This window comes from Montipora foliosa, chromosome 6 (assembly GCF_036669935.1).
Source record: "Montipora foliosa isolate CH-2021 chromosome 6, ASM3666993v2, whole genome shotgun sequence".
In the NCBI taxonomy this organism is placed as follows: domain Eukaryota; kingdom Metazoa; phylum Cnidaria; class Anthozoa; order Scleractinia; family Acroporidae; genus Montipora; species Montipora foliosa.
This window is the reverse complement of record NC_090874.1, coordinates 20,166,623-20,191,278: the sequence shown is the minus strand read 5'-3', so window position 1 is coordinate 20,191,278 and position 24,656 is coordinate 20,166,623. Positions and strand designations below refer to the sequence as shown.

At 41.5% G+C, this 24,656-nt stretch overlaps 3 protein-coding genes across 3 annotated transcripts in view; 2 read left to right on the top strand and 1 right to left on the bottom strand.

Annotated features, from left to right (window-relative positions):
• Positions 1 to 2,711: 2,711 nt before the first annotated feature.
• LOC138005152 (NFX1-type zinc finger-containing protein 1-like) lies at positions 2,712 to 20,231 on the bottom strand. Its single transcript, XM_068851427.1, has 7 exons — positions 20,207 to 20,231; positions 19,914 to 20,120; positions 17,887 to 18,287; positions 16,063 to 17,026; positions 8,831 to 9,952; positions 7,737 to 7,892; positions 2,712 to 4,015 (listed from the first exon to the last, which is right to left on the bottom strand). Exons 1-7 carry the CDS (start codon positions 20,229 to 20,231, stop codon positions 3,819 to 3,821), a joined length of 3,072 nt encoding a protein of 1,023 aa, XP_068707528.1. The 3' UTR covers positions 2,712 to 3,818.
• A 1,514-nt stretch (positions 20,232 to 21,745) lies between these two features.
• On the top strand, positions 21,746 to 24,034 carry LOC138005151 (uncharacterized). Its single transcript, XM_068851426.1, has one exon. It carries the CDS (start codon positions 21,746 to 21,748, stop codon positions 24,032 to 24,034), a length of 2,289 nt encoding a protein of 762 aa, XP_068707527.1.
• Positions 24,035 to 24,143: 109 nt separating this feature from the next.
• Positions 24,144 to 24,656, top strand: part of LOC138005150 (uncharacterized) — a 1,254-nt gene continuing 741 nt past the window's right edge. The window contains exon 1 of the mRNA XM_068851425.1: positions 24,144 to 24,656. This exon is cut by the window's right edge and continues 741 nt beyond it. Within this exon, the coding sequence (XP_068707526.1) occupies positions 24,144 to 24,656 (513 nt within the window).

Below are 24,656 nucleotides of genomic sequence, written 5' to 3'. Positions count from 1 at the left end.
CAGTGCGGTGTTCCTCAGGGTTCTTGTTTGGGACCTATTTTGTTTATGATTTATGCTTCAAAACTTTTCGAGATAACCAGTCGTCATCTTCCAGAAGTGCATTGTTATGCTGACGATACACAGCTTTATTTATCGTTCAAGCCTGGTTTGCGTGAGAGTCATGTAGAGCCACTTTTGCATATGCAGCGATGCATAGATGACCTTCGCCAATGGATGTTAATGGATCGCCTCAAGCTTAATGATGAGAAGACAGAGTTTCTACTGGTTGGTACAAGACAGCAGTTAGCAAAGCTATGTGTAGAGCCCCTTGCTGTCGGTGATCATTTCATTAACCCTTGCCATGAAGCCAAGAACTTGGGCTGTTGGTTTGACCAGAAGCTCAGTATGGTCACTAATATTAATGAAATTTGTAGTGTATCATACTTTTATCTGCATAATATTAGGCGAGTAAGGAAATTTTTGTCAGTTGAGTCTACTAAACTGCTTGTGCATGCGTTGGTGACGAGTCGAAGTGACTATTGTAATAGTCTGTTGTACGGTTTGCCTCAAACTCAACTGTCTAAATTACAACGTGTTCAGAATACTGCCGCGCGCCTTATTTGCAATGTACCGCGCTTTGAACCTATCTCAATAGTGCTTTTTGAACTTCATTGGCTGCCTGTACATTATAGAATTATTTTCAAAGTTTTAGTGATTACATATAAGGCAATTGATGGTATGGCACCGAAATATATCAGCGACCTTATAATTATTAAAGCAGAATCCAGCTATTCTCTAAGGTCAAATAGCGAGCTACTGTTAGCTCATCCTAGAGTGCGCATAAAGACAACACTAGGGGATCAGGCCTTTTGTGCTGCTGCCCCGAAATCATGGAACTCGCTTCCTCAGTCATTAAGGAAAGTAACATCAGTGGACTCCTTTAAGGTGCACTTAAAGACTTTATTACTTAGACAAGCCTATAAGGACTTTGTATGAATAGATATATTCTGTGGTTTTCCTTTTATATATCAGTACTGTAATTTTACCAAGGCTTTTTGATATTTTTCATTTTTTTAATATTGTAATTTTACCTAGGCTTTTTAATATTTGTATACATGTTGACAGCTTTATTTTTTCAAATGATTGTAACGCGCCTGCGATCATATTTTAATGTAGCCGGCGCGATAGAAATGATTAAATTATTATTATTATTTGCTTACAGATACGTCACAACTAAATGCTAACCATTTGAGATAGTTTCTCCGACAAAATATATACTGTTGCCCATCTTCTACCAAGTTCAGCGATTCACAACGGTGGCTGGTCTCCCGAACGTGGGGACAATTCTATCGTGATATTATTTCGAAACTGTGCCTTACGTCACTCTCTTTGAAGAGTGTCAAAGAGTTCCATGCAACTTAGGAATATATATAAATAATCAGAGCCGAATCCTCACCTCTGGAGAGGAGAAGAGTAATTACATTTTTATTTTTAATTGTTCTTTTTTTTCCCCCGAGAGGTTTTTAGTGTCGATATTCTCTACGGCCCTCGAGTTCAGCACGCATTACTACTTTTAAGAAATTCTCACCTTTCTCAGTAGTTTCTGAGAAATGTTCTTCGGTCTTCCCAAAAATCTATGTTAAAAATCCATATTACAATTCCCCTGTTAAAATATGGACAAAACTCTAGTAACTAAGGCTTCCTTCCCAGCGTTGTTTGGTCAACTGAAAAAGATACTAATAAAGAAATGATACGAGTTGCTTGTGGTGAATTTGTTACATTTTTCTGCTTTTGACACTAATAACATAGAGGGCAAAATTACTGAATACTGATTGGTCAATGAAGAGGGCATTTTTTCTTAATTTTGCTTGAGAAGAGGGCAAAATTACTCGCTCACGATTGGTCGAGCGCCAAAAATTCTCGCTCCTAATAGGCTGAACGTAACTTTTCCACATTCAGTTGGTTTCTTCTGTTTGAGCAAAACAACTTCGAGTTCATCGAAGTTTGTCTTTTAATTCGCGCTGCATTCGTCAAAAAGGCATAAAGATTAAGAACTAGTTTTAAAAGATGATCTGGAATTTGAATTTTCGAGTGACAAGAAGAAGGGCAAAAGATTTTTTTCATGAAAAGCTTAAAACTTGGATCGACTTTCATGGCGCCTGGCGTAGCGGGATTGTGTGGTTGAAAAACAAAATGATTCCTTTCGTCAAGGGCTTTCAGTTTACCACGACATCTTGCAGCTCAACAAAAAAGGTCACAGAACAATTTGCCATTGACGGGAGGAACAAGTAGCTCAAATTTGGTGGATTTCTTTGGACAAACCGTTTGCTATGTTTACGGATGCGTATTTGCAAGTGGTAAAAACCTCTACAGCACAGGTGAATAAAATAAATTGAAGCTAAACATTTGGTTTAATCGTTGTTACTGTTGTTCAGGAATGAAACTCGTATTTTCCTCTCGAGTGCACGTAAATAACAATCATCTATACTTGTTTTGGACGCAAAGAACAAGTTGACTTGCTTGTCTGTTTGTTAGTTGTTTTGCTTCCGAGCGAACGAGTGTTTTAACTCCGCTTAGCTGTCTGTTTTTCGAAGTGCCTCAACAGTGTTAAGAAAATTTTGCCCTCTATGTTATTAACAAGTAATCGCAATGGGTCCTCGTAAAATTAAGGATTAATATCACTTGTGTTTTCAGAAGTTGCTGAAATTGCCCTCGTCGCTGGCTCATTACTCGTCACTCATCTTCTCTACGTGTGCGGGGCATAATGCCACAATGTCAATAATAAGTTCACAAGTCGCTTATGCAAACAACGACGTCTGCAGATTCAACTGCAGATTCCCCTAAACATGTCTTCCTGTGCAAATTACTCATTTCATAGAATGCGACGACGGGTCGCGGAGAAAAGTACTTCGAGCGCATTGTCATGGAGTCTGTATTAAGTTAAACAATCATCGAAATTGAAGAGGTTAACAGACATTCTTCTGTCATTCAAATATACTAATCACAGGAACAAAGGAACTTTGTTTCGGCAGTCACTGAGGTTCTGGTTTTCACATTGCACAATAGGTGACGTCATTGATATCTTCAAGACTGAAGTCTAAGCACGACGTCATCAACGAAAACCTGCATATGCTATACTTTAACACTTAAAATGATAAATTGTAAAAACATACAAACTACACTTATGCGAACGCGTTCCCGTCATCTCCGCGCAGTAAGTCAGCCAGGTAAGAGGTGGATTCAGAGAAGACTCTAAAAAGCCGAAGTCTGTTACCCGTCCCGAAATGTTTGGGACCCGAAAAAGCCATTTACGAAACGGCAATGCGTTTGTTCTGATAGGCTAGCCTCTTAACATGTTTTCAAGATGAAGAAAGGCAAAATCATGATTGTGGACTTTGATGACTTAGAATTTCTGTGTTCTTTAGTTTCAGAGGAAATTGTGACACCCGAAAAAGGCTCGAGAACATTCGGGACTGAAACGGGGACTGGGGCCCGTTTCTCGAAAGTCCCGAAACTTTCCGGGCTATTTTTGGGTGTCGAAATTCCCTCTATATCTCAAGAACGGAGAGGATTTAAGTCGTCAAACTTCACTGTCATTTTGCTTTTTGTTACCTTGAAAACATGTCAAAAGATCGGTTTTCCAAAACAAGCGGTTGGCAGTTTCACAAATGGCTTTTCGGGACTTTCGAGAAACGGGCCCCTGATCCGACAAATCAAAATGAAAAACTTTAGAACATGCCTTGAAACAAACTATCACGGACCCTTGCTTGACTCCTTCAGATTCACTGTGCGTACTCCTCTTCTTTTAACGTCGGGAAACTGTTACAAATATGACAGCATCAAATGAAGTCACGCAAGTCAAAGTTGTTGATATTGGCTAAATTAGAAAACGCAGCGTAACGTGCGCCATCCATTTCACTGGCCAATTGGTTATCCGCTCTCAGTTGGTGATTCTGTCCTCCAATAGATGAGCCGCACTCTGGACAGCGGCCTTCTTCCATAGCTCCACCGCACTCTGTGATGCAGTAAATATGACCTAGGATCAAAAATACAAGCTCTTGCTTCAGCCATAAAGCTCTCTAGATGCTCCACCCACTTGCATCCAGAAATACAAGTAGTTAGATTTATGCCCAATTTTGATATCCAACAAGCAGTATCCCGTAAAGTTTAAGTCTATTTCCAACAATAATTGAATGAACGAAATGTATTTTGTATAATTTCAGAGTTGAACAAAGAGTTTCTAGCAATTTGATTGGTTGAGATATTCCTTATATGACGCTATATTCACCGCGCTAGGCGGTGAATATAAAGCAAAACAAAGTGGGTGCCAGCAGCCAGCCGACGAGGAAATCTTGGAAATAGGCATAAGTGCAGTTCCTAAGACAACGCAAAGTGCAACCAAGTATGGTGTTAAACTTTTCAAAGGTAAGTCAGCCTCCTCCTCCGTTGAGCTTGTTCATTTAGTTTGAAACTTCGAAAATGTAAAAAAATATAGCAACAGAGCATCAATAACTCAATAAAATAGCATAACAGAGTGGCAATTAATTTGCCATTATTTAACAGAATGGTTCGCACAGCAAACCGAATTCAAAACAGACGTTGAGCCCATGAAAGTCGGAGAATTTCGATTTCTTTGTTGTTTTCTCACAGAGGTCTTGGGTTTGAATCCCGGTGTAGGCTCAATTACCAGCCGCTCTTTCGGGAAATGAGCCAGAGCTCACTCCCGAAATCACGGCTGGACACGTGAGGTGAGCCATTGTTAATCTCCGCCAATCAGAAACTCGCCTGCACAAATCGGTCTGGCATTATAGGCCACTTCGGAAAATACCATAATACTCTTTGTTTGGCCACCCAAATTTTGAATAAGTATTGTTCGTTTTGTTTTCTCTTGGGACCGTTGTAAGTCCCAACAGAAACTGGATAAAATGGTTATGCAAAATTTGGGGGGACAAAGAAAGAGTATTACAGTATATTCCGAAGTAGCCTATCATATTTTTTGGCTGCGAAGGTATTCTTTGACCCGGCCTGTTCGAGGTTTACAGTGCTTTTGAGGTAGGAAACATCCTAGTTTCGACAACGAAAAGTGTTCGAGAAGCTTGAGAAAGGGGATTGTGTCGTTTTCTACCGCCTGAGTTCGGAAACTTCACTGATTTTACAGTTGGCGCCAAGGTCAAAATACGGCTTTCAAATATATTGCTATTGCAATTTTCTCCTCAGACTTCGCTAATGTAAGAGCAAGTAAAATTGCTCAAGATCAATTGAAATTACTGCTGAGTTTATTGGTGGCAAACGAGGGGGTCGATGAGGTCGACCGAGAGCTGAAGCGGCCGAAGATTTTGTCTGTTTTGTTGATGATTCGCCGGTTGAATATCATTTAACCACAAACGCAAGCTTGTATCTTCTGGAAACTTCGCACAGACGTTTTAGGCATTGTTATGTAATTATTGTTTTGTTAAAATCAGTGTTTTGGGATGTCTAATGCTATTTTCCCGGAAATATTAACTTCGCATAAATTATATTTGAATTTACGTCACAGACACAACTTATCGCTCACGCGTCCAGCCGTCTCTTCTCGGGGGAGGATAGCCGAACTCGAGTGAGCGGCGGATATCGAGCCTAATCCCGGTGGGCCGATTAAGTTTTACGGGTGTCTATAAAAAGAGAATTGCTCAAAATTGTCCATTTAAGCGGGTCAAGCTGGGGTAAATCCAGCTGTTTATCCGCCAGAGTTCAGGGGACATTTTGTGCCCTTAATTGTCAGTGTGTACTTGACACGAGCGATGTTAAAGTTAGGTGGCAGAGCAAGAGGACTCTTCGAGGCGCTTATTGAAACCGGCGTGCACATGAGCTAATTATTTGCATTTCCGGACATACTCTTACCCCAGATGAAACACTAGCAAGAGTGCACGACTGTATCGAAACGTTGCGTATTGAGTTGTCACTTCGTAAGTTACAGTCAGTACATTTCAAACTAAAGTAGCATCAAGTCATGTCAGACTGTCACCTCTTTAACTGTTTCCGTAATGGCCAAGGTCAGAGACTGAGCGTGGTCCATTGGTTTGGGCGTTGGGTTTGCATGAGGTTGCCCGGGGTTCAAATGCCGTTATAACCTCAGGGGCCCGTTTCTCGAAGGTCCCGAAACTTTACCGGCCATTTTCGGGTGTCACAATTCCTTTTGTATCTCAAGAACGGAGAGGATTTAAGTCGTCAAACTTCACAGTTATTTTTCTTTTTGTTACCTTGAAAACATGTTAAAAGATCGGCTTTCCAAAACAAGTGGTTGGCAGTTTCACAAATGGCTTTTCTGGCCCGAAAAGTTTTCGGGACTTTCGAGAAACGGGCCCCTGGTTTGGATTTGTTTTCGACTGTCCCGGATTCAACTCCACCACGCTTTGTGAATAGCCAAGTGGCTGCCTCCTGCCAGTTGGGGTTCTTGATCATCTTTCTGTTAAGTTTGAATTGTTTCTCTCAGATCGTTAAAAGTAGAGTGCCTGTAAACTAGCTTGATAGCTAAGTGCTCTGCCCGCTATAAACAAAGCATTTACATTTTTTTACATTTTTTTAAAAAGGTAATGGCACAATTTGTGACGCCTATCAAACTCGGCAAGCATCTACTCTCTTGCATTCTGGGCATAAACGAACGCTGCAGAGGGATTTGAAAAATCCGAAATACGCCAGCTTTTTCACGAGGCAAAATCACGAGAATCTTCTTGCTCGGTACTTCTTTGCGCTGAAACCCTACTTGGTCCTATTCCAATGTAATTCCTCTTCCGGCGTATTTAAAGAATGAGCCACACCCGTGTACAGAAGAGAGCTTTAGTCATTATTTACCTATGTATTGAGTACTCTGAGACCCTAAGCACGGTAGAGCGGGAATTCCCACTGACAGTATTAAATTATAATCAAATTGTATGTAATAAGACACTTAATTCCATCTTAAATGACGAAGAAAATCAGCTTCATAGACTTTTGCCAGCAGCAAACAAACAAACTTGTTCGCTTAAACGTAATTCTGCCAACTTCCCCGAGTGTTTAGATGAGGCTATGAAAACACGGAAAAAAAGTCCTCTATTGCTTTTATAAAATATTTCTCAAAGATAATTCGACAAATGTAGGAAACAAATGAAGGAAAAATCTTGATTGAAACAGATTCTCTTGATTTACGCTCATATTTCCTACCAGCCAATCAAAACGCGCACCTGACAACACATAACCAATCAAAATTCGTGTGATGTCACAGCCGTGTTTCCATACTCTCATCTAAACACAGCTATTGAACAATGAGAGTGCGCGTAATATCCTTATTATATTATAATAGGGAATCGAAAACTTTGTCGGAAATATTTCGCAAGAAGTCAATTCAATAGACCATATTCGTATACTCAGTATTGGACTGGAACTAGCTTGCAATGGAGGCTAATGTGGGGAAATCTTTTCAAATACAAATACTTTTTAAGATATTCCCCCGCATTAGCCTCCATTGCAAGCTACTTTGAATCCAAACTGAGAATACAAATACGGTCTATTAATTAATTTTTTTTATAATAAATTTAATTCGAACAAATTTTCAATTGTATTTGATATTTACATTCTTGTCCGATTGTATAGACAGTGATTTTAAAACTATCCATGACATTATGCCTTCAGCTAACCTAGAAATCAGAAAATTATCCCGAAAGATTGTAATGTAGTTTGAAACTTGACTAAGAAATATATAATAAAATGATATTCTTTTTTCTCCTTAAAACGTTGCGTACCTTTAGGACACTTGAACCAATGTCCTTGTGTTAAGCCCATAGCTTTGACAATCAGATCTTTTTCTTGCCGAGTCACGTCCTGATAGAACACCGTTAGATTATTCCGCTCCCTGATCCTCTTAATGTGATTGGTGTAGCGCTCTCGGTCATCTTTTCCTAAAAATTCATGAAATTAATGGCAGGTTGGCACCTCAAATGCAAGCATTTAAACATTTCACACAAATCGGTGGGGAGGATAACATTTTCGCTCCTTTAAGCAAATTTCTCGTAATATGCTTTAAGTGGCTATTTTATCTTTCACAAAAGGAGCGAAGAAAATCGTTAAACGCTTAACGTTTAAACTCTTGTAAGAATCAAACCACATGTGCCGGAGTTAACTGTCACGAGAAAGTTAATTTTCAATTGACGTTATTTCTATTGTTTTCTCTTTGTCTTTGGTTTGGTGTGTAATCCTTGCTTTTTAGGGCCCGCCCACACTAATGCGTTTTCAAAAGCCTCCGGGTCCCTGAAAACGGATAAAAAACCTGCGTCCACAGTGGCGTTTCTACATCGTATTCGGCTGTCCATACTAGAGACTGAAAACAGAGATCTAAAGATGCGTTTTTGTTACCAGGCTTTAGTCTTCGTCTGAACGCGCGGGAAAGTGAGGCATGATAATGATTATGACGTCACGCGTATTCAAAAAACTCCGTTTTCACCATCCAGTCAAGAGCGATAGACCTCCGTTGTCAAGTCTCCACTTTCAAAAGTGTTTTCGAAAACCTCCGTTTTCGTGGAACTCCGTTTTTGAAAACATCCGTTTTCGATCGTTTTAGTGTGGACGGGGCCTTAGTTTCGATCATGCAAAAAACAGGTTGGTGTAAAACGTTGCCTTCTACGCAGGTCCTTCTTGAAGTTCAACGCGAACTACCAAAAAAGCGTAATGATGATTTGAGAGAAGTCTGGGCACGAGGAAAGTGAAAAGTGCTCTGACAGGAAAATGCCAAGATAAAATTTAGTTTGAATAAGATTGGATCATATGAAAAGAAAATAAATAAACAGGTAAGGAAAACCAGAGAAACCAGTCTAAAACGAGTGAAATGTGTCAGTCTTACCGATGGTCTTTCCTGAATCCAGTTTTCTTTGCATTTGATTAAGTAACGATGAATAAAAAACATCCAAACTGACGCCCCGAACTTTAATTTGCATCTTAAGCAATTTTACGTCAACAGCTAGCTGTGTTCGGTACATCTCTTCGTTGAGTTCCTCCAATTCTTGATCGCTGAACCGAACGCGAATTCCCATTACACGCTTCCGAAGTTCCTCCACCAGGTTTTGAAGATCTTCTTTAGTTTCCAGTAGGACATAAACCAGGTGGCTTTTTGTTGCTCTCTCATCGTCACCTTCAATTCCCTTTTCAATCTTATCCTTGAGCGCCTGAAGAAAACACAAAAAGCTGATCTGGTTCTCGTAAACGTTCACTTGTTCATCGGTTAGGCTGGAGTGTTCAAGCGCCCTCGTGAGTTGCTCTTGGTCGTTAGGAAATTTCACAATGTTTCGAGCCTTCAGTCTTAGCCTGCTTACTACAGCTCTGCGCTGCTCCTCACCTAGCAAGATCTTCTTCTTTATCTCTTCGAAGTCTGCGAGGATCTTCTTAATGATGTTGCCGTACCTCAGGCTGGTGCGAATGGGAGTCGAACACTTTGGGCAGCGCTTAAGCTGTACATCAACAGCTTTTCCATTTTCGGTTTCCTGTGCTTGATCCATCCAATGATCCATCATTTCTACTTCAAACAGGTGACCACAGTCGGCTAATTCCACAAACCGTGCATTCGGGTCGTCTTCGGTTCCGAAGAAAATCTCTGTGACTTCGTCCTTGTGACACTCTCGGCATTTCTTGGGGCAGTTTTCCCCGCAAAGACCAATGCATAAATGCTTGCAAGGAAGGCGTTTTTTGCAAGGTTGATCACAACGCTTACGATTGCAAGGCTCGGAGCATAGCTTGGTGCATTTGTGATGCTCACATTTCCAGATGCATGGCTCGTTGCAGGGTTTGCATGGTTCACCGCATTTCTGCTTGCATTTACTGTGTTTGCAGGAGTTTCCGCAGGGCTCCTTGCAGGGTGGGCAATTTTTGGTACAAGGCTCAGAGCAGTTGTGGCCACAGAAAAGGGGTCGGGCACATACAGCCTTGCATGGCTCATGAACACGTCCCCGCAAACAGCTACTGCAGGTACCTAAAGTATATTAAAGTGTGAAGAAGGATTAATTGTGCCCTGAAAGAGACTCATTAAGACTCCTAACCCTGGGCAGAAGTCTTGCCGAAAGCCCCTCCTTTGCCAACAATGTTTCCTCTACAAGGATATGAAATGATTTGAAAGATAAAGACACTTTCTGCATCAAGCGTTTAGACTGCGAGATAATGCGTAACTTCTAGTTCAAGACATTCTCTATTATTTAAAACAAAAAACAGCTTAATGAGCCATCCCTGTGACTTGGTCTTTCAAGAAACCTGATACGACACTTTTCGTAATCGATAACTACTCCCTCCGACACAAAAGAACAAAGCTCATTGTCAGAGTTGGTTCACTGGACATATTGGCTGCAAGCCAGTACGTGTGGCATACCTTTTCCTTCTCGGTATGCCAAGTGCCTCGCTCGGTTACCGGGGTGAAATTTGCTTTTGTTCATATGACAATTTTCAGCCCAGTGAAATGTAACGAACAAGCATAGCGAGAATTTCTCGATTTTCTTTGTTGAAGGAACCTCAAAACTCTTTTAACTTTACAAGGGACCGGACAATCTTAAACCATTTCTTTGAACTTCTTCAAAAAGTCGTTTTTCGAGTCCCGCTACATTTATCCTTTTTTGCCAAGTGTGCTCTATTTAACATTTCTTTGTCTCGTTCGACTCACAACCATATTTGGTGAGTCACATGACCAAAACAGAAAATGTCAAAAAACTCAGGAGTTGAATATGTTTTTCAGAAATTTTTAACGCATCAATATGATATCAAACATTAAAAAAAAACGACACAACTTTTAAATTTGCAAGACATATTTCGGATACTCAGTACCCATCTTCAGTTGAAGGATGTTTACAAGTGAGTGACTTTATATAAGGTAGGTAACAAGTAGGTGTAAATTACAAGTTGTAGAATAATAGTTACAAATCAGTAAGAAAAAAAAGTTAAATAATACTTAAGGAATACAACGGAGTGGGAGAATAAAAAGGTGCGAGTACAAATCTGTGAAAAATGTTGAATACAAATAGTAATTAAAGTAAGAGTGTTAAATTAACATGTTTGAGCTCTTTATTCAATGCGGGTCGTTCCCTTTCAATACGAAGGGCTTCTTTGATCTTAAGTTGGAAATTAGTAAGAGCCAAGTCTAATGCTTACACGACTCAGAACCCTGAAGATTTTTATAGATACGGGAATTGCGATCCGAGAGTAAGTGCTCACGAACCCTGGTGCTAAAATGTCAAGTGGTTTCACCGACATAACAGGTATGACATCCTGCACATGTAAATTTGTAAAGCACCTGGGACGGAGCGCATTGGGGATCGAGTCCTTCACACTAAACCTTACTTAACTTAGAGGAATTGAAGGCTAACCTAAGTCACTCACTTGAAAACATCCTTCAACTGAAGAAACATTTCTTGCAAATTTAAAAGTTGTGTCGTTTTTATTAATGTTTGATTTTAATCTTACCGCTACGGAAATTTGGTTTAAAATCCGTGACATGGATTTGAAAAAAAAGGCCCCCTTCTGATAATTTTTTAAAAATATCAGTTCCATTTTTTGTCTAAATAGAAATTCCATGCTTAAGTTTACGAAAAATGATAGGAAGGGTTTCCATCCGGTGAAAAAACCGCCTCCTCCTTTCGTTTCCCGAGAGATTTTACATGTGTTTCACTAAAACGCACGGCAGGGGCGGGACTGGGATTACTTGCGCATGCGCCTTCTGATTGAAGTGATGTCTGATTTCCATTGAAAAAGTTACTTGAAAGAAGCACCCATGCAACCTTTTTGTCGGGCTCTAGACTAAAAATCGTCCTTAGCAACCGTTGTCTTTCTGTAGTTAAGAGACACCCCCAGTCCCGTTAACCGCGGGCTGAAGGGTTATAAGGGAGGTTAAGCATGACGTTTACGCCAAAAGGCAAACGTCGTGAGTGAAATTAGGGCTATGCCAAAAATGTAAGAACCCTGCTTGAAATTAGCTCATTTCAGGTCCTGTTAGCTCCATATATCAAGCAACGTCTCAAAGGAACGAGACAAGTTAAAATGAGAGAATTTTCACGCTTTCATGACAAGCAGGAGCCTGCCGTTTCCCGTTTGCCGTTGGCCGTAAACGTCATGCTTAACCTCTGTAATAAGGCAAAAATTTCCACCTCGGTAACCGAAATCTCGGCAAGAGGGTGGTCCACCCTATCATACAAGCTTACCGAGATTTATACAAAGATTTTAATGGTGAGGTGCTATCTCCAGAAACCAAGCCAGCATGGTCAACCGGGAGTGCATCAGGGCATGGAGAGCCCTGGGCAAATGACGGCAAAGAAATGCACCAAACTGGAAAACGCACGAGCAGAACATATAAAGTGTGGAAAGCTATAGAGTGTTTTTGCTCATGAGACCAGCAGCCATATTTGAATACTAAAACAAAAGAAAGAATTTTCATAAAAATATAGTTCAATTCCCAAAAGAATATTTCACTCCTCCAACATGGCCGCTGTTTCTTAGGGCGCTTTCCATTTGACAGAACTGACCGGCCAGACCGGGCATATTGGAAGGACTAACTCTACAACGCATCCCCATTAACACATGTCGAGGATGATATATACTCCCCGAGAAGAATGCGAGGGATTATCATGCAAGTTTTCCTTCAAATTGTTGCATTTTCTTTGCAAATTATTGGGTCTGCCCGGCCAGTTCTGACAACAGGTAAGCACCCTTAGTTTCACTCCTCCAACATGGCCGCCTTGACGTCATGTGAAAACACTCTATTGTTCTTTTCCTTGTGAAATAAGCTGTTTAGTGGAGTACTGTTTGGCGTTACCATCATGAAAGGGAAAGTACGGCCTAGAAAATGTTTCTCTGAATCGAAAGCTCGTAACCTGCTTTGTCATACTTGACCACTTATTTGGGCTTAATGTGTTTAAAGGGAAAGTACGGTCAAGAAAAAGTTTCTCTAAATTACGAAAACTTTTCCCCAGGAATTCGAAAATAATTGCTGCTTTGTCGAGTTCCCTGTTAAAATGTGACAAGAGTCACAAGAGCACTTTGAAGTTGCCTCTTTCGTGACTTGGAGAGCGCCATTATGGATATGACGTAGCAACAGTCAACAAACGTGCTCGACCTTACCAAGTTCTTCGATCCCCGATCACTTTCTCATTCTTGTGTGGCCTTTCTGCGTCGAGAAATTCAAATGTAAGATGAACTATGGTAAACAGTCTTTTGGTTCAATAGGTAGTAGGCCATGTAGGCCATAAATGCGACAGAAGCTCAAGTCACTTAATACTTATACTAGATTTTCTAGTCAATTAAACTAGGCGACAAAAATCAGCCAGAGCAAATGTAAAAGACAAAAACCTTGAACATGCGAGAAAGAAATAATCACAAGCGTACCTTTTTCACTTTCTTCCTTCAGCGACAGCCGTCTTCGATGCTCCCGCAAATGCCGACGAAACTTTCAGATGTTGCTCAATGGCTTTTTCACATCAACATTTACCGCTGCTGGGGTGTACGCTTCCGATGGGGATGAAACTAGACTTGTCTAGACTTGAGAACACGTATAAAAATAAAAAACCCGAAGCATACACCGGAAAATTAAAATTTAAAGAAAAGTTGGCCGGCGAAAATAAATCGTGGATGGATTCCTCAAACCTGAAAACCTGACTGCTATATTGTCTGTTCGGGTCTGTCATTTTACCGAGGAGGACTTCAAGCGGGATCTTCAGGTATATGAATATTGGTCTTGGTGACATTCGCTTCATATGGAAATCTCAGTCAACTAGTCCAAAATATCCTTATTTTGGAGCGAGAAAACTGAATCAAGCCATATATAGACGTCTTTCACTGTTACGCGCTAATAAACGTAACTTGAAATGTGGTTAAATTTTGTTAGCAGTATAGAAACTACTGAAACGATTTACTCTCACCATTTCATGGAAATATATAAATCGATCGTTTGTTTTGAAGTTGTAACAGGGATCGCGTAGAGAGCCACGGTAGACAGATTAACCTTGATTTCCAGGCATTTATTTCACAGCAATGAGCGCGGAATAGCACTGCAAACTCTCTTTCGCTTTGTAAAACTCCTGCATATAACTCACATATAAAACCCTGTTTAATGACCACGAGGTAAATCTGTTCAGAGGTGGAGCCAATAGCAATACAATTTAGCCTCTGGATTAAGATTCAAGTCTACAAAGTATTGCTCTCCTCGCCTCAGTGTTCAAGTACATTTAGTCATCCGGAGAAATCCTTGACTATTGCTACGTCATAGCCTCGTTTGCATACCCAAAAACAAAGATGGAGGATTTCAATAGGCCATTTCCGAGTTCATGTCTGCCTCCTCTTCAAAGCGAGTCTAAGTGCGAAGTTTTTGTTATGAAAATTAGTTTTCATTCATATGTAAAGTAGAACTAATTACCATCACAAAAACTTTGCACTTAGACTCGCTTTGAGGAGAAGGCAGACATGAACTCGAAAATGGCCCATTTGAATTTGCCTATTTTTGAAGCGTTATTCTTGGCTATTTAAACACTGCATTCAGTCCAAATGAGTGGTCAAGTATGACAATACAGGTAAAGAACTTTCGATTTAGAGAAACTTTTTCTAGACTGTACTTTCCCTTTAAATCGCCAACAATAACGCTTCAAAAATGGGCAATTTTGAATTGAAATCCTCCATCTTTGTTTTTGTGAATGCAAACGAGGCTATGACGTAGCAATAGTCAAGGATTTCTCCGGAAGACTAGATGTACTTGACGTAAACAAGGAAAACACAGGCGAAGAGAGCGATACTTTGTAGACTTGAATCTTAATCCAGAGGGTAAATTGTATTAATATTGGCTCCACCATGAGAACAGATTTACCTCGTGGTCGTTAAAGAGGGTTTTAAATGTGAATTATATGCGGAGTTTTACGAAGCGAAACAGAGCTTGCAGTGCTATCCCGCGCTCACTGCTGTGAAATAAACACTATATATTGCTTGATTCAGTTTTCTCGCTCCAATATAATGATATTTTGGACTAGTTGACTGAGATTTCAGTATGAAGCGAATGTTACCAAGAACAATATTTATATACCTGAAGATCCCGCTTAAAGTCCCCCTTAGGAAAATGACAAACCCTAACAGACAATATAGTCGTCAGGTTTTCAGGTTTGAGGAATCCATCCATGTTTTATTTTCGCAACCAAACTTTTTTTTAAATTTTCATTTTCCGGTGGAATCTTTTGTTTTGTTTTTTTAAATATGTGTCTAGTTTTATGTCCCTCGAAAGCGTAAAACCCCAACAGCGGTAATTGTTGCTGTGAAAAAGCCTTGCTATGTGTATTAAGCAACATGTGAAAGTTTCGTCGGCGAAACAAATACGTTTGCTGAAGCATCAAAGACGGCTGTCGCAGAAGAAAGAAAGTGAAAAAGAAAAGAAGGTACGCTTGTCGAATATTTCTATGTCGCATGTTCAAGGTTTTTGTCTTGTTTACATTTGCTCTGGCTAATTTTTGCCGCCTAGTTTGATTGACCAGAGAATCTACAAGTATTAGGTGACTTGAGTTTCTGTCGCACTTATCGCCTACTTGGCCTACTAGCTATTGAACCACAAGACCGTTTACCATAGTTCATCTTACATTTGAATTTCTTGGGAAAGAAAGGTCACAAAACATTGAGAAAATGATCGGGGAACGAAGAACTTGGTACGGTTGAACACGTTTGTTGACTATTGCTACGTCATAACACGTCATATCCAAGATGGCGCTCTCCAAGTCACGAAAGAGGCATCTTCAAAGTGCTCTTGTCACATTTTAAAAGGGAACTGGACAAAACGGCAATTATTTTCGAATTCCTGGGGAACAGTTTTAGTAATTTAGAGAAATGTCGTTGCGTATGGTTACTCCGACTCGGGGAAGGACAGGAGTAGAAACATGTCGCCACAAATCTAAATGATTCCTTAATCATGTGATTCAGTCCATAGACCAAAAAAGTTAATGCTTTTTTTCAAAGTCATTAACCTGCGTTTTGAAATTTTGGTGCATTTGCTCTGCTACATGAATATACTCCTATAGTGTGAAGTGAATGCTAGACAGTCGTCTTGTTGGCAAACGTTTACAAACGCAGGCTTACCGGCACAGGGGTGCTCACACTTCAACGTCACACCACATGTCGCATTACAAGAAATATGCAGAGGATTTTCGTGACACTTTGCATCATTCTCGTGTCCACAGGGCCAGATTTTCTTTACAATAGTAGCACACTTGACTGTGCAATCCTCAGAGCACACATTTTGGCATTGGTGCAAACATTGCAAAATCTCTTCACAAGGTGAATTGCATTTCACCTCAGAGGGGTCCTTAAAACAAGGAACCATCTGGATATGGCCACAACTTAGGAACTTCTCCACGGGTTGTGCGCAGGGACCACATTCTTGGAAGCATCTCTTTTTACACTTGTGGTTGAGTGTGCAGAGCGACTTCGCAAATGGCTTTTTACATTTGTATTCTTCGTGCTTCGGATCTGTTGGATGACAAGCCATTTCACAAACATGACCACACTCTAGTCGCGTGTTGCAAGGCACTGTACATCCTCCCTCGGGAGCCTGCCTGAAGTCTTCCGCACATGCTGCGTGGATCACGTTTCTTGGATGATTCTGACAGGTGAGTGTTAGAGCTTTTCCAACATTCCCTTCTTCCTCCATGTCGTCAATAATTTTGCGCCACAACGTGCTCTTTTCCTTCAAAAAGCTGATGTTACCGATGCAGAAAAACCCCTTTTTTGCTCGAGACAATGCGACACACACGCAGTTTTCTGTCTGAAGGAAGCCGATTTTTCCCTCTTCGTTGCTTCGAACGAGTGACAACAGAATTATGTCGTTTTCTTCGCCTTGGAAGTTGTCCACAGCGCAGACTCGTACTCCGCGGAAGAAATCTTTGGGCATTTCCTTCTTGAGCTGGATTAACTGCCCCGTGTAAGCTGTAAGGACTGTGATTTTTTCTCTGTCATAGCCTTGAAGGATTAGGTAACGACAAAGGGAAGCCAGGAACTTGGCTTCGTGTTCATTTGATCGGCTCCTTCCCTCCTCCAGAAAATCCTGCAATAGTAATTAATGAAATGTACCCCGTCAAACGTTTTCCGAAGAAACCATATTCGGATCGGTCTTTCAAGTTGACCCACAGCGCACATAGCAGAATTCCAAGAGTCCATTAACCAAATGTAAGATTGTCCCCATCAGCGTCAGTAAAATGTCTATTTGAAAATAGAACCAAAACCAAAACTGCAACCAGATTTTGCGGGAAAAAAAACAATAGACCAAATGTTGTACCCAATTCAGTTCTTCCCACGGTTAAGCTTCTTTGTGTATCGTGTTTGTGTTCTTTGTGCATTCTGTGTAGCAGTGACATTTAAATGATGTGAAAATACCTGGAAAAAAACGTTTTATTCGGGTACAACATTGAGTTAGCCGATTTGTTCTTTTGTTTATATACCCGCAAAACTTGGTTTAAAAAGAAACACTTTTCTAACGCTGATGCGGACAAGGCCAATTTAAAATTTCAATCTTGGGTGATGGACTCTTAAGCTAATAAATAGGAAAATCATACAACTAATTTAAGATAAAGGTATAGCTTGATTTTAAAGACAGCTTAACGAAAAAATGGTTAATGCGCCGGAAACCATGGAAACGTAAGGTCCATGGTAACGTAAGGTAAGGTATCTAGAAATCCTAGTCAGTGGGTCAACCAGCAGAGGGTGTTTAAAGTAACAAGAGGGCAAAGGGTTCATTCACGCCCGACATGATACGTTACATTTCTGGTTCCTCCTTACTGCGACAAAAGGCACCAAAAACTCAACCCCCCCCCCCTCCCCCCCCCCCCCCCTTCATCCCCTCTCCTTTCTGCTGTATAGCTTTCTTATGAATGTGCAGTCTTACAAAAATAACATACGGTCTTCTACCCCGCCGTGGTCATGACCCACAAAGAACATGTTACGAGCCACGCCCTTGATATTTTCAAAATGTAACACAGATTCGTGGTTCTCCAACTTTGGATTAACATAAATGTGTTCCAACATCTTGGATATTTCTGGCCTCATTCGATGCTGTAAGCGCAACCGCTTAAAAGGCATTCCATTGTCTACCATTCTCTCAAAGAGTGACACGTCCAGGTTGTAGTTCTTTGCGAGATCAAATACCGTGGGATTGGGACGGAGTTGCTGATGGTCACCAATCAGAATCAAATGCTGACATCCGGGAGTCAAAGTAGTTACAATGTGTGACTCAAGTACTTCAGCAGCTTCCTCGACAATCGTTATTCGAGGCTTTAGTCTTTGCAGAAGGCTGCGGAACTTTGCAGCTCCTAAGTGATGCACGGAAATAAAAAAATCAGTGCGCGTTTGAAACAGGAAAGCCCAACGACACAAATCATTTTAAAGGACTCCCATAGATAGAGTTCGCCGTTGAACAATTAACCAAAAATAGAAAGTAATCTAAATCAACCAAAGACTAGAGACTGCTGACCACAGTCGAAGGACACCCGAAGGCTTCTTTTCCACTAGCTTCTCCCATATTTGCGCAGGGGTGGGCGCTACTCCTATCGTTCATGCACAATTTGTCCCCGGTATTACTGGTACTCATTTTACCTACCTTAGCCGGATGTAAAGCTGAGTGAACGCTGGAGCGCACGTGCAGGGATTCGAACCCCGAAAGCTGGGATGAGGTCGCGAGCGACAATCAACTACACTCCGTGCCCTATTAAGTCAACGAGAAGATTAAAATATGGTGTAATTAGAGAAGTAAAAGCAGTTGTAATATGAGAATGTACCGTCCTCAAGCTCCGAGTGATAAGAGCTCATGCTGCTCCGTACATCCCTAAAACACTTAACACGAAAAAATTAAACGAGGCTGAGTCTTCATAAAATGAAGACAAACAAATTTGTTAATGAGAATAGGCTGGTAAGACGAAGCCTTAGGAAGCCAGTCAACTGCACTGAATGAGGCTTTCCCTGTTCTTATAATAATAATAATAATAATAATAATAATAATAATAATAATAATAATAATAATAATAAACCACTGGACCCTTACACACAGTTCCTTCGAGGTACGCCGTGCTCTTTTCTAGTATTGGTATCTGGGTTCAAAGGAGTCCTTTTCATTCTTCTCAGTGGTGCAAGATAAATTGAGTCCGCCATGTTTCTTAACAATGACACCGCGCATCAGCTTAGTGCAAGCTCGCAAGGTCTGAACGGTCAGCGGCCTTACAATGATAGACCACTTTCATCAATGGCGACCACCTATACATTTTCTTGTATTTATGTTAATGAGACCTACTGCTCTCATTTTGAAAAAATGTAGCGAGGATAGAAAGGCTTCTTAGTATTAAAACAGAAGAATATTTTATTTCGCCGCCATTATGAAAGAGTTTCGCAATGGATAATTATGTGGCTAGCCTTACATACGTATGTTTCATCCCTACCAAGAGACTCATCAGAGACCTTTCGGCTAACTTGTCAAACATCGCGTTTGAAGTCCCGCTCGGGGACTATAAATACTTTGAGCTTCGTTCAGAACATTTTCCGAGAAAATTCTTTGGGCAACGACTATCGCGGCCGCTGTCAGAATTAACGGATAATATTTCTCTGGACGCTGCCATTGGCTTGTGAAAAAGAGCTAACCAGCAGGAAAAATGAGACTAGCCAAAACGCGACATTTCTTTGGGAAAACCCCAGAATAACAAATCCTAAAACGTGTTTTCTCCTTCTTCACGAGAACCCCGCAATGGATTTTGAATCGAAAGAATCCATAAAAACAGTGGACTGTTTGGTTTCTTTGTGAACCCGGATTTTTAGAAATCATCATCCCCAGCCTTTCGTTCAGATTTCTAGTTGCATGCGCCGATTCTTTTGTCGTCAAAAGCGTCATATTTTGGACTCAAAATCAGGCTCTAGATTTTCCCAAAGTAACGCAGACTAAAATAACTTACCAGTTGCTGTCATACCGACGACATCAGCGTTCTTGAGTATCTCTAAGTCTTCCAAGTTTTTGATGTCCTTCATTTTCTTGGCACCCGCATCAAACTGTTCTTGATAAAGTGAGACAGTGTGACCATAACTTTCACTTAGCCAGCGACGGTACAAACGCCATCGGTCCTTGATGCTTAAAGAGACAGAGCGCAAAAACCGCTGATTGGCTAGACAATAATGACGTAAAATGGCTTTTTTCGCGTAACTGCACCTTGTTACGGACAGTATGGTGTTACCCGTGACATCGGGTCACGTGAGTAGCACGTCTTGCGAATCATGTGTTGTTGTTCGTTCTCATTCGAGTTGTTGCATGTACAGTGAATAGTGCGTGTTTGATAATAAATCGATGTGAAACTTCAAGATTTGAGCCTATGAATCCAGCGAAACGCCCTATAGCGTTACCTTCTCATACATGGTCACTTCGAACCGGATTATTCCTGTGGTGATACTCCTTGTGTTTATAATTCTTGAACCGGTCAATTCTTGTTCACACGCACGTGCTCTGGATATTTCTTCATTCTTCGACTCGACTACCTATCAAGTGATGCCACCCAAAGGGAAACTTTCAAGGGAAAGGGTAACGCGCGAAGGACACAGAACCACCGTTAAACGCATCGCCTTTGAAGTTAACGAGCAATTGGATGCCGCGACCGTAGATGTTAATTTGGACGAGTACAAACAAGCGCGAACACTGCATGTGTCGAAGCTTCGCCAGGAAAGGGAATCTCTGCGCGCCAAATTGGGAACCCTGAAGGTTTTAGACGAAGAAATCCTGTCAAATGTGGAAGAGGAGGAAATTGAAGACGAAATCCGGGAAGCAGATCTTGTAAATGAATTAATTCAACTCACAATTACGAGGATTGAAGATTTACTGGAAGCTTCGAGACCCCCAACGAAGAACGTGGACGCGCCAAAACACAAGACACCGGTAAGCCTTTCTGTATCTGCTGATCCTAGTGGTGTTAAACCCTCAACTGACTCTGTTGAATCGCCAGTAAGGCTTAACATATCTACAGAAGTTGTTCCTGGAAATTGTGAACCCTCAAATTATTCTCCCCAACTTCCTAATAGTAATCCTGCTGCCAGTTCATCCATACAAGAAACAGGCCCTCGAGTTAAATTACCTAAACTGGACTTGAAAAGGTCTGATGGGGAAGTTAGTACATGGCCCACCTTTTGGGATGCCTTTGAATCCTCTATCCACAAGAATCCTAAATTGGCTCCTATTGACAAGTTCAATTATTTGAACTCACTTCTCATGAAACCAGCTCTTGATGCCATTTCTGGTCTGTCTCTCACCGCATCCAATTACGAAGAAGCAATTGCAATCCTCAAGAAGAGGTTTGGAAACAAACAACAGATTATAAATCGCCACATGGATATTCTTGTTAATGTCAGCCCAGTGATTGATGAAGACCCAAGAAAGCTGAGGGAACTGTATGACACTTTAGAGTCTCATGTAAGAAGCCTCAAGTCTCTAGGGCTTCCTTCAGGCTCCTATGGAAGTTTACTATCATCGATAATTATGAACAAGCTGCCTCAGGAGCTGCGATTGATTATTAATAGAGAAATAAAGGATCAAGAATGGCACCTCGACATTATTATGCGTGTATTAGAGAACGAGTTGGAAGCCTGAGAGCGTACAGTCCTTCATGATGAGTCTCAGTTATCAGCTGAAAGTCAGGCATTTCCAAATTTCCAGATGCGTACAACTACATCTGCCTTATTTACGAAACACTCAGGACCCACTTGTACGTATTGTAAGCAGAGCCATCCCTCTAACTCCTGCAAAATGGTAACCAATGCTGCTGCCCGCAAGAATATTCTCATGAAACAAGGAAGATGTTTTGTTTGCCTCAGAAAGGATCATCTCAGCAAAAACTGTCCTTCAAAGCATGAATGTTTCAAGTGTAAGGGAAAACACCATATCAACAAATATGAAGTCCATCTGCCCTGGAAAACACCACATCCCAGTCTTCCAGACAACTATGAGCTAAGCAGGAAGCGCCTAGAGAACCTTCTTAAACGTCTCCGCCAAGAACCTGAAATCCTGAAGGAATATGATTCTGTAATAAAGGAACAGCTACAAAGAGGCATAGTTGAAGTTGTGGAGAAGCCTAGCGAAGGAGGAGTTGGTAGGGTTCACTATATACCGCATCATGCAGTTATAAGGACCGACAAGTCAACAACCAAGCTTAGAGTTGTGTACGATGCTTCCGCGAAATCTGATGGTGTAGCCTTGAATGATTGCGTGTACACTGGTCCACCCCTTGCAGAGAACATATTTGATGTACTTTTAAGATTCCGCGTTAATCAAGTGGCCTTGACGGGTGATGTGGAAAAGGCGTTTCTGATGGTGGGAATTACAGAGGAAGACAGAGACGTGTTAAGATTCCTAAGGGGGAATGACATAGACAAGTCCTCGCCAGAAATTGTGATTCTGAGGTTCACTCGGGTTGTATTTGGGGTCTCATCAAGTCCTTTTCTGCTAAATGCCACAATCAAGCATCACATTGAACAGTACAAGGAAGCCGATCCTGAGTTTGTGGAGAAATTTCTTCGCTCGATTTATGTCGATGACCTAAGTTCTGGAGCCTCTGAGGTCGACGCTGCTTATGAACTATATCTGAAGTCTAAGTTGAGGCTTGCTGAGGGAGGATTCAACCTAAGGAAGTTTTTGTCAAATTCCCCTGAACTAACAAACAGAATCCAGTCTAATGAAACCAGAAAGTCTAATGCCGATACGTCTAGTGTTGAATCTGGGCATTTACAGTCATCCCAAGCTCTTCTGGAAGGGAATGTTGTGTCAGAAGAGGACAAGACTTATGCTAAGAGCATGCTTGGTGGAGTAGAAGAGATCAGCGGCTCGGAACAAAAGGTGCTTGGAATACGCTGGAACCCCTTGAAGGATGTATTCATGTTTGATTTCACCGAAATAGCGAGCTATGCAAGAGACTTGCAACCCACCAAGAGAAATGTTGTTAGTGTTGCTGCGAAGTTCTATGATCCCTTTCGATTCCTTTCACCAATCATCATAGAGTTCAAGTCGTTCTTCCAGGAACTTTGCAAAACGAAAGTTGGTTGGGATGACCCCCTGAATGGCAATGTGTTGAAGATGTGGCACAAGCTGCTAAATGGGTTAGAAAGTGTAACAGCACTCTCGTTACCACGATGCTATTTCCAAGGAGTTCAAGACAAGGTCGTCAGTTGTAGTCTTCATGGGTTTGGCGATGCATCCAGTAAAGCCTATGCTGCGGTCATCTATCTGCAGGTGACGACGACCGTTGGAAGTTATGTGAAGTTGGTTGCCTCCAAGTCCAGAGTTGCCCATGTGAAGGAATTAACTATTCCAAGACTAGAGCTTCTTGCCGCCTTGGTACTAGCGAGACTTATCACAAATGTCAAGGAAGCTTTAGAGCTGGATGTAACAATTACAAACACGACCTGTTGGACTGACTCGAGAGTAACATTGTTTTGGATTAAGGGCGAGGAAAGAGAGTGGAAGCAATTCGTCCGAAACCGAGTAAATGAGATCAGGAACCTTGTTCCAGCAAGCAGATGGCAGCACTGTAACGGAAAGGATAACCCAGCCGATATCCCCTCGAGAGGATTGAGTCCCGTGGAGCTCTCAAGGTGTCCCCTTTGGAAGGAAGGTCCCAAGTGGTTAACATGCTTTACAGAAGACACCAAGAGTGTGTTCAACAGTACACACATCCCTGAAGAATGTTTCGTGGAAGTGAGAGCTGAGGAGAAAGTGAAGTGCCAAACCTCATCCTTATTTCTTGCAGCAACTGAACCTTGTGGTATAGCGCAGATCATGAGAGCGGAAGACATTAGTGATCTGCAGAGACTGCTAAGAGTTACCGCCTTGGTTCTCAAGTTTGTAAGGACCATGAAGTCATCGCTTAAGAAGGACATCCCTTCGCCAAGTGAGTCTGCTGCTCAAGAAATCATGGTAGACGCCGAAACTATCTGGATCAAGGAAGTTCAGAAGTCCCTAAGCAAGAACCCCAAGTTCGAAATTTGGAGAAAGCAGTTTGGCATCTTTACTGATAGCCAAGGGATCATGCATGAGATGTAATGGTCGTCTTTCCAAGGCAGACTTACCACCTTCAATCAAGCACCCTATTTTGTTGGATAAAGGCCATCACATCACATCCCTGATAGTCCAGGGCAGCCATAAACGAGTCATGCATGGTGGTGTGAAGCTGACCCTTACAGAACTAAGAGCAAGATTTTGGATTGTACAGGGCAGGCAGTTTGTAAAGAAGCTACTGTACAACTGTGTAATTTGCCGGAAACTGGAAGGAAGGCCATATCAGGCTCCACCATCCCCACCCCTCCCGGAGTACAGGGTAAAGGAGTGTCCACCATTTGCCTACACTGGTGTTGATTTTGCGGGCCCTCTCTATGTAAAAAATCATACTGGTCCCCAGCAGAAAGTATGGATCTGTCTTTACACGTGCTGCGTTACCAGGGCTATTCATTTGGATCTTGTACCAAGCCTCAACACCTCTGCATTCTTGAGAAGCCTCAGACGATTCTCCGCCCGCCGTGGTACTCCACTGTTAATGGTGTCTGACAATGGGAAAACCTTTAAGTCAGCAGCACGAGAAATAAAACGACTGATGAACGACACAGAAGTGAAACAGTACTTTGCCAAGGCACGAATGAAGTGGTGTTTCAACCTCGAAAAGGCTCCT